We start from the raw sequence: 10,586 nt of genomic DNA on the forward strand, positions 1-10,586 counted from the left end.
AAAGCCTGTTCTCACTCACTCACACACACACACACGGTGAGAAAGAGTGCTTAGACCTGTAGAAATAATGACCTGAGCTGTTAAGTGTTTGCCTTTTTACAGTGTTACATTTTTGAGACACAATTAAGAGGGTGACAAGCAATACGCCAGGGAGAGATAAAGAGATATGGGAGGATAAATGGAAACTGTCAGATGGTGTGAGGGAGGAGGAGATGCGAGGAACGATAGCATGGGGAGAGGGAGGGGAATCGATCATGAGAGAAATTGAGAGAGGGAGGAGGATTCGCCGCGAGAGGAGGATGTCAGCCAAGAAGGCAATCTATATTAGACAGAAAACAGTTCCCCTGGCTTTAACTGCTACAAGCCGACACCGCCGTCCTCTTCCCCCATGTCTGCCTCAGCTGACGAGGCATGACCACATCTCATTTAAAACCACGTCTCCATGTGAGGCTCGAAAGAGACATGAAATACAGAAATTGATTCTTTGATTGCTCCCTTTCTTTTTTTTTTTTTTTTTTTTTTTTTTTTTTTAAATCTTATACAGTAGTGAACACAATAAAACCTCAGCGCATTGGATTTGAGCTCCGGAACGTGTGTGAAATCTGATTACACAATTACATAATGACTCAGCAATAGGGCCATTTAGAAAGACCATTAGCTGTCAGGCGAGGACGTAGATGTGAGAAAAGATGAGGCGGCCATGTGCCTTACTTCTGCAAAGGCCTCCCTGGAGTGTTTGAACACACTGAGATGTTGTAGTTTCGGGCAAACTACGCCACTTTTTGTAGATTTTGGAGGGGAACTCGACACTTGATCGCCATTCTGAAATCCCTGTAGGCCAGCAGCACATCATTTGAATAGCAAAATTCATTCAAACCAAGCCACTAGGAGGGAACCCCATATTGCCATCAGGACGGCCGCTGACGCCGATCATAAGACACACACGCAGGGAGAAAAAAATGACAGAATTGTGCGCAGCCTGTCCTCCTTCTGCCTGCAAAAGTGTGTTGTTTTTTTTGTGTGGGAGCAATCTGGCGTGCTGACTGTACAGCGAAGGCAGCGCGGCACAGACGAGACGGGAGTGAGCGCCTCTCTGCTTAATAGCTGCCACAGCCTGCCGGAGAAAGTTGGGAGCTTCATTAAGCCTTTAAACCCTGCAGAGTCCTTTAAGTCATCACGTCACCGGAGAGGCCTCGAGGTGAGAGCGGAGAGATGCATTCCTGAGATGAGATGCCTCAAAGCCTTAAGCGTAGCTGAACTATTCATTATCTTCTTCAAATGTTAGGATCTCACGTCAGCGGGACTCAAGTTGCTTTCATTACTCATGTTGAGATTTTTTTTTTTCTGGTTTTGGAATCCAGTGCTTTTATTTCATTAGCTTCTAATATTGATTGAAGCTTTCATTTGAGTGACTATTTAAAAGCCACACATTTATCACAGACATTATGTGTAGTTTTATATATTTCTAGGATGTAATTTGATAAAGCTGATGTGGTGTTTATTATGTTTCTTATTCAGCTGGCCGCCCTGGGGTCGACGTCTATCAGGCTGAGCATTTCTGCTCGACGTGACCAACAGTTAAGTGGGAGTAAAGAGCTGGCTGCTCTTGTGAGAAAACATCAATAGAAAGTTCTCAAACAAGGAGAGTTTCTGCGGTTTTATGCCTCTGTCAACCAGTCAAGTTAAAGTTTACATTTACGTCGAAAATGTCATCGCTTCATCATTTTATCCTATCAGACATTTGTGTGAAATTGTCCTATTAGCATATGAACTCTTTAGTTATGGCACAAAAATATGTTTTGTGATGTCACAGTGACCTTTGACCTCCGAAATCGTATTAGCTTATCCTTTGAGTCCAGGTGGATGATGAAGAATGCGCTCCAGGAATTCCAGAGATAAAGCGTTTACTAGAATGGGACGGACGTTACGGGAAACATAACTCCTCCGACCACGGCAAGAATAAGCGCACATTTAAAAGGATCTGCTTTTCTCACTGTTCTGGTTTTCAAAAAGATGATAATCTGTCATTTAAAAGATGCTGTAGATTCAAGCACATGATGACAGAAATGCAGAATCTGTGCGATGTCATGCCTCAGAGTTGTAGCCAGGCCCCGAAGTAATAAAATAGTGAGTCATTACTTGAATTTTGTAAATAAGCAACTCAATAACAGCGAGGCAATAGGCATGAAATCACAATTTGTCTTGAGAATCATTGCAGAGAAAAAACTTTATATTAAAAAACAGGTAATAAACAAAGTGTGCGCTATACGTTATTTTGAGAAACTGGGAAGTAGAAATTCCCATTACTCATTGTGAAATAACCACTCTGTGTACGCAGACACATTTGCCTCTTTCGTTTTGTACATGGCAGAGACATTATCTGCTTCATCTCGTTAGATATCTCTTCTTTTATTAGTTCCGCGTGAACAATTCCTGCTGCCAAGTTCACCTTGCTGGCAGATACTGAAAACTACATGGGAATTAACCTGAAAATTGGGTGCAGCATGTCGAGACTGTTATCGACCCTGACTGTTTCCCAGAAGCTTGAGCTATAAACCCGAGCGGGGCTGAGAGGGAATTAATACCTCGACAGTTTCCAGACGGGGCTGTACGCCAGTGGTCATTTATTTCGCTCATAAAGAAGGCCAAAACTTTAACGCCACTTTAGATTTACGTGACGCTGCTTTTTAAAAAAGGGGCATACCGTTTTTAACTTTTCATAGGGTGAGTAGAAAGCTCACAAAAAAAAAAGCAGAACTAAAGTGCATAGAGGAGAGTGTTTGCAAAGCTGAGTAGGCTAATGAATCTAAATAATTAAGTGTGCTGCTTTGGTTTGGTTAAGGACTCTGGGTCCTCTGCCTCTAGGGAAACCCATGTGCCACTGTGAGTTAGGGTTCAGTATGTAATTTCCTTTTCTTGCAAGTCTACACACAAACACACACACACACACACACACAACACACACACACACACACACACTACTACTACTTCTAAAGGGAACGAAGCCATCCAAGCAGGGGGCAACTTCATTACATGAGGTCTGAGGATCTCCTGTCTGCAGAGCACACACCCCATTAGAGAGACTCTAACCTGCCCCCTTTGCTTTTACCTGAATGGGCGATTAAATCGAGGCTAAATGTCCAGTTAGAAAAATCGGTTAAACCCAACTCTCTCAGGAAGGGTACTATTATTTAGAGCTATGGCATTTTTCAGCGACAGAATGTATTGATTATACGAGTCTGTGTATGTTTTTGTTGACTCTTTCCCCTTGTACTGAAACTCTAATAAAGCTGGCTCAGCGTTACAAGGGGCTCCTGTGTGAGCAGCCCTGAAAGGATCACTCGTCTAGGCTGCCAAAGAGGACAGCGGCCCTTTGATCTAGGCGGCGTTCTGTACATGTGTGTGTCTCTGTGTGTGTGTGTGTGTGTGTGTGTGTGTGTGTGTGTGTGTGTGTGTGTGTGTGTGTGTGTGTGTGTGTGTGTGTGTGTGTGTGTGGGCAAAGTGAGTTCTCTCATCTGCAGAGACCACATGCAATCAAACCGCGACATGAACGTTTCAAAGTCAAACCGGCCTCTGCGTTGTCTAAAAGGATCTGCAACAACGCACCACGGCAACTCTTCGACTTAACGGCCTCCACCCTTCATTCTCCCGCCTCCCCAATCACGCTGAGTGCCGAGTACCTCCTCTGTCAGTCTTATTAAAAAAGATACAGAACAGTTTACTGTCTGCTCATGCACTTAATATCTAGGTTGTATATAAAGCATTAAAAAAACAAATGCACAGTACAGTTGAGCGACTGAAGATAAGAAATTAGATACTGGACTTCCTGTTTCAAAAGGGCGCTTTGCACGCACAGGCATGCAGACAAAAAGGCCCTCAGTGTGACTGAGGTCTACAGTTGTGGCAGCTGCGCCTGAGAGTCAGCTGAGACCGGCCCCATCCCAACCATTCAAAGTCAGCGCAACATGTGTCTGCGCGGTATCCCCCCCCAAGCCCCAACTCCACTTCCTCCTCAGCAGACGTGCCTGACATTCTAGACGAGCCAGCGTACATTCCTCTCATGCCTCCGTCGTGTAAGGAGAAGGGCGGAGGAGGAGGAGGAGGAGGCCACACACGTGTCAAAGTCAGCACTGCTCTCTCTTACAGTGTGTGCATGAAAGTTCTCTCCTGTCCTTTCTCTACGCGACCCGATGCTAGTTAGGCCTTCTGAGTCTGTGGACTTGAGTGTTGCGTAGTTGTATTGGCTGTGGGGGTGGAGGGGAGGGGGGGGGAGAGAGAGAGAGAGAGAGAGAGCTCAGGTGACCGCAGTTAAGCCGCCTCACATGGGACGTGGAGGCGTCGCCCTCAGAGGGTTCATCGTGGCTACTCCTGCCCCGCCTTTCTGACGTCTGCGCTGCTACCGCCGGTTGAGCCTCAGCTGACCGCACAGACTCGTGCAGGATCCGTGTTTCCCCCCCCTGAATGCACATCCATCCACATGAGCCCCATTGTGTGCGTGCTCATGCAGCCTTGCCATTAGACGCTATCTAAATTAAATCATTGTACCTCGAGCAGTGCGGTACTCAAGAGCACAATAAGTCATGAGAGGCGCACGTGAACGGGGGCACATTCAACCGTCGTCTGCTCTCGCCCGGAGTGACCTCTGGTTCAACAGCCTCTTGGGACAGGAAGCTAGAAGAGTGTCAATGCCTCTCTTTCCCATACTTCAGACCCAACACTCTCCAACTCCCCCCCCTCCCCATTACACTTCCCTCGGCGGTGACAGCAACAGCAGCAGTGGTGAAGAAAGGGGGCCTTCCTGAGCTTTGGAGGAGCACGTTAACCCAGCTTGGCAGGCCGTTTAGTTAGTGTGACAGTAGCCGCGCTGGATGCCAATAGGACAGGCACTGTGCAGCATCTCAATGACCAGAATTCACTGGGTTACACAGAGAGGGTTTATCGTGCTCCCGGGCCATACCGCTCCCACCCCTACTCTCCACCCAACCACAAAGGCATTCAGCCTTTTCATTAGGATGATAATGGTGCAAAAAGCCGGAAAGGGCCCCATGTCTGAGCACCGCAAGTTGTGGCGATGGCTTTGTGGCGATGTCATGCGTGTCCATGGGAGAACAGTGTGCTGCTACGGTCTGACAAGGAGAGAAGAAACTACGTTAAAAAAGAAAAACTAGACCTGAAAATTTAGACAGGAAGTCCCAGAGGCAAGGTCGATCTGGCAAAGCAGTGGCCTTTGGACCATGACCTCACGCTGACCCATTCATTCCACCACACCACCCGAAAATGGTAAATCATCACACTTTTAATAACAAGCCACTAAATTGCTGAGGCGGTTGGCAGCTAAAGGCCTCGTGCTGCACTCCCTTTGCCTGACATCATTCAAAAACGTGTGACACAACAATATCTGTCCTACACCAACTGTGCGCACCCACCGCTGGGTCACCCTCCTGTGAAAAAGACATTCGGTCTCAGCAACAAAAAGAAAACAAAAAAAGAAAGAAAAGTAAATGAAAACTGTTGATTTTTCTCTACTAGTACAATGGCACACAGAACACCAGCATGACTGCACCTGCCTGTGTTTTTGTGATACAGGTTGCCAACCTGTTACAAACACAGTCTGCAGTCCAAACTACGTAGTGTGCAAAAAAAAAGAGAGAGAGAGAGAAGGCCTGAACAAGCCCCAGAGTGAGCAAGAAACCTGATGGTGTGAGAGTGTGATTACAGCTGAATGCATCCTTTTTTTCTTTTTTTTTTTTTTTATAAACTTACCTGCATAGAAGCGTAACAAGGAGCCAATTTCCGTGTTGAGCCCTTCTTCTTGAACTCTCCACGGGTCCTTAAATCCAAGCTTGAAGAGAAAGTCGTTCTGGATCTGCAGAGGCCTCTCGTCCGGGCTGAGCCTCCTGACAGCCTCGCCGTGCATCTGAACGTACAGCATGGGGCTGGAGTCACAGGAGTCTCCATTGTGGCCTGCTGTCAGGAGGACGGACCGTGCAGCACCTCGGCCACCGTCCGGGTCCAGGCTATCAGGTGGAGTACCTGTAGAACAGGCTCTCGACAATGAGCCGGCGCTGCTGCTGGGTGGCAGGCTGCCCAGACTGCGCGGGTTGAGTCTGCCCTCTGCTCTCAGGTCGGTTGTCATGTTGCTTAAATGCCCGACGTCGCGCTGCTTGTAGTTGGCAGTGACAGCGCCGGTCCCATTGGCGTGGTGCTGCTGCTGCTGCTGCTGCTGAGAGATGCTGTCCATGCCGGCGCCCGACGCAGGACAGTCCAGGTCCAGCTCGTCCGAGGAGCTGCCGTACATGTCGTGGCCCTCCGTGGCGCTGTCAAACGAGGGGCTGAGGATGGACGCCTCCGTGCCCAGCACCATGTCGTCGCTGAGGGAGTCCCTGTGCTCGCTGAGCCGGGCCCCGGAGCTCAGGTCATCGAAGGCGCTGCTCTCCACGTCCGAGCCGGAGTTTAATCCATAGCTGTCCAAACAGTTCCTGTGCTCCGAGTCGTCGTCGTCGTCGTCGTCGTTGGGGGTATCCATGTTCGAGTTTGAGTTTAAATCCGACAGGGAGCAGGTGATGTTGTCTTGTGACTCCGACTCCGGGGTGAAAAGTTTCCCGTCGACGTCCTGTTGCTTCTGCCTCTGGTCTTCTTCATCCTCCATGAGCAGCAGCCTCAGCCGGTCGCCCGGACGGCCCCTGAGCTCCGCGGCGTCCAGCGGGGTCAGGCGGCTACATTTCATGCCAGAGTCTTCGTTCACCTTGTAATCGTACTTCACATTGCAGTTGCCATTTTGGTCAGTCTTGGGGTTATCTTTGCAAAAAATGCGCACTACGGAGCTCGACTTACCGCAGAGTTTGCTCAGTCGGAGCGCCACCTCGCCGGCCGTGGCGTCCATAGTGCACAGAACCGGCCTGGGGTACGAGGGCGTGAGTCTCTCGTGGACGTGTATGGAGCCCCGGTGGAGGTCCGCTCTCACCCACTCGCGATCCGCGGGCTGCAGCTGCATGTTCTGCCGCTGCTTCAGCAGGGTTTTCCTGTCCAGACTCCGGGTGTGTAGCGACGCAGAGGACAGGGCCGAGTTCATCTTGGCGCCGCAGGCGGCGGTGACAGCGGAGGTGGAGGAGGTGGAGGAGGCGGCGGCGGTGGCTGCTGCAGCTGCGGCGGCGGCGGCGGAGAGGTTCCTCTTCAAGCGCCTCCGTCTCAACAGGAGGGAGCCGGAGTTGCTGGACGAGCCCCGGCCATTAGACACAGCCACAGCTCGGTTTGACGCACTAGAAGAGGCGCAGTGAGGCAGGCTGTTCCCGGTCTTCGCCTCTACGCGGGAGGCTGCCGAGCGTCCACCGCCATCACCCGCCGGAGTCCCCCGGGCGACAGGCAGTCCGCTGGGCTTCTTCATTAACTTGGTCGCGCCTCCATCCGACGCGCCGTCCTCAGCGACAGCCTGCACGCTGTCCATCTGTGCCAACGAGGAGTCCCCCACTCGAGATAAATAACGGTGCGCACTTGGTTCCACCTACAACCTCTACATTTAAAAGCCGTAACAAGCGTGTCCGCCGCGGTAGATGTCCGCCAACAGGGCGGTGTTGCTGACTTATCCCACTAGTAGTCATTCACTTCTTCGCTTACGCTTCCTTTCCTTGTCGGAGTCTCCTCCGCTCCTGCTGAAAATAAAAAAAAAAACATTTCACCGATTACATTCGCTGGGAAGAGGCTGGGCGCGCGGGGACGGAGCAGGGCGGAGACGTGCCTGTGCGTCCCAGTTGGACCAAAAACACAGTGCTGGAATATGAAATGAACGTCGGCCCACCTCCTACGCAAATACTGACTGATATATATTCATGAGGAGGACACAAGATGGGGGTCGCTAACAACAACGCAGTGGATTGTGGGAAGTGGATTGTACCACAGGAGCGCCCTGCTGTGGCCGCTGGCGGGGGAGACCGTATGTCATGACTACATTTCCCATGAAGCTTTGCGTCAGTTTCAGTCCAGTGAGGCGTTGAGCGGACGGGAGGCGTAAACATAGCTCGTATAAAATGTTTGGTGTGCAGCCCCTCAACTACTTCCCCTGTCTGCTGCTCCCGCTGCGGTCTACCTGTGTCCCAGCAGTTAAAACAAACGACCATATCAGTGTCACTCATTGTCGTGAAGTTACTGCAACCCGCCATTACTTATCTGTTGTCAACTGTTGAACATGAGAGTGACATTTAAACATTTATGAGGGTTCATTTTAGTTTCACATATCGTGGTTACTTCACTTGAATGACATTCTGCTGCGTAGTGGTATGAGGCTTTTCGCTGTAGGTGTATTTATTTTAGACTAGTGGTGACGAGGCAAATAACTCCAGCACCATCTCATCAGGACGCCATTTCACAAGGCCATACGGAGCGGCTCGGTCTACATGCCTTCATTCTGTTGTATTTCTCGCCATCTAGTGGATTAAACCGCAAAGCTTGACCTACACTTCTTTTTTTGTTTCCTGTTGAGGACGCAGCGATACCCGGGAAAGAGGAAGGCCGGTGGCTCCAGTTTTTTTGAGGTCACCTTTTTTCTAATTAGTTAGTTCCAGCCAAAGGGGTTATGCTGTAATTAGACGTGCAAATCCCTATATAGTGGTCAAATGCATAGGAGGTTTTGCATATGATGCATGTCAATTTAAATTCTGCAATATTTGCACACCGACTTTGGTGGAAATGATGCAATTATTGCAGATGTCTTACATTTATCTTCAAAGTCATAACCTGTGATTCTGAGGCAAATGGAGAAAAGCTCTGTTTTTCTAATTTATTTACAGAGGTATCTTAAACTAGAAACAAGCAGCCTACATCTTCTTTTCTGGCTAATTTCTAGGGATTGGTTCACAGCTTTTTAAAGTCGGTCTTGAAACAATGCTCACATCCATCGTGTACATTTTTTGCTTGCTGTAATCAATCCTCCTGTTAATGCTGAAAGATCACTTACAATGCACATAAGAGCTCCTGTTTATCATTTTAAGACAGACTTGAAAAACTTTGAACCTGTCCTTTTAAAAGACGGGACAATAGGGGATGTCAAACATCAATTTTAAGTTAGAGCAGGTACAGACTATTTCCTGCTAAGATGGTTTCATTAACCATGCATGTTTTTCTGTTATTTACTTTATGAGTAATGTATTTTTAAAATCTTAATGGCCGAGCAGATTTTTAATGTGTCATTTATTTGCAGTCGGTGTCAGATCTCCCTCGGTTGAAAATTGGAAGATACGTGTGCCACAAACTGCATTCATAAAGAATCCTCTCACGGTCTAATCCTGAATGTGTTTCACCCGGAATACGTGAACACTTGTCATTATCTAAATACTCATTTGTTATGAAGTACAGTATATTACAGAGTAATAGGCCTTACAGGAGAATTTGTGTAAAATGGGGAATAAAGTGCTGAATGAACCAGGCAAGAAATTTGTGAAGCAAGCCAGATTGCAAAACAATTATTATTTTTGGCAATGTGCTTGGATGCATCCCAGTGTTTAAGTGGCTCAAATACTGTATGAGTCCTTCTCTAGCAAACTTGACAAAGACAAAATGGGGGAGATTTGCTTAAGAAAAAAAAAAAATTCAAACAATGCAAATGCATTCAGAAATGGAATTTAATTGGCATGATGTATCCTTTACATGGTATTCTGTATTTCAAAAAAAGAAAACCTTTAAATTGGTTCAGTTGCTCCACCAACATGTAAAAGGAAACAGATTATTGCTGAATTCATGTTCCTTGATTCCAGCAAAATGGAAAACCTCATGCTCAGCCCAGTGGCTCCGGTCTGTGTCTTTGAGCTGAAATGAGAACGGGAGCGTATTGGCGTAATTCATTCCTATTTATGCTCTATTGTTCTGAACCCATGGATGGAAATTTTCAAATAACGGCATGATGCTGGAATCATACAGAAGCTGGTTCTAACAGAAAAGAAATGACCTCATATTTCAAAGCCACTGAGATTAGATGACCCAATGATATATTGATTTTACAAAAGGAGCACTGTGACATGAGAAGGACCGGTGTCCTGATTAACTGCTCCAAACTGTGACAAAACCTCTAATATTTCACATAAAATGCAAGACAATTTTCTATGTCCCCCAGGTTTTATTGGGTCATCTATTCATCACTGATCGAGACCTTGAAAATAAGGGAGAACGCATTTTCCTTTGCGGACAGATGCAATGTAGTAGGCGGCCAACAGCCTTTCACCTCTACCGCTTTTCTTCATCTGACAAACAAGAATTTCATATTGCAACTTTAAAAGTAATACAGTAAAAAATAATAAAAAATATTCTGTGTACATAAAGCTTATGAGCATTGGAATACTGGTGTGGGATCAGTGATCGGGTGACAAGACCGTTAAAGTGAAGAGACAAAATGGTCAAGGATCGGATATCCAACAATATTTGACCTCAAAACAGTGACAGTTGTAAAGCCAAACTCTTAACAGTGCAAAGAATTTTAGCAATAAAAACATTTTAAAATCCTGACTCGACGAATACGCTTCAACCTGGACTTGTGTTTCAAAAAAATTGAGATTGCATTGTCGTGTTCAATTGTAGATTTGAGGCGGAATCAAATCGTG

General features: G+C 47.3%; 1 protein-coding gene across 1 annotated transcript in view; it reads right to left on the reverse strand.

Annotated features, from left to right (window-relative positions):
* Positions 1-7,641, reverse strand: part of phlpp1 (PH domain and leucine rich repeat protein phosphatase 1) — a 44,798-nt gene extending 37,157 nt beyond the window's left edge. Inside the window, exon 1 of the mRNA XM_054596278.1 lies at positions 5,764-7,641. Coding sequence (XP_054452253.1) covers positions 5,764-7,444 — 1,681 coding nt within the window. The 5' untranslated portion in view covers positions 7,445-7,641. The remainder of the gene's footprint in view (positions 1-5,763) is intronic.
* Positions 7,642-10,586: the final 2,945 nt, after the last annotated feature.

The sequence above is a fragment of the Anoplopoma fimbria genome, chromosome 3 (genome assembly GCF_027596085.1).
Source record: "Anoplopoma fimbria isolate UVic2021 breed Golden Eagle Sablefish chromosome 3, Afim_UVic_2022, whole genome shotgun sequence".
NCBI classification, from domain to species: Eukaryota; Metazoa; Chordata; class Actinopteri; order Perciformes; family Anoplopomatidae; genus Anoplopoma; species Anoplopoma fimbria.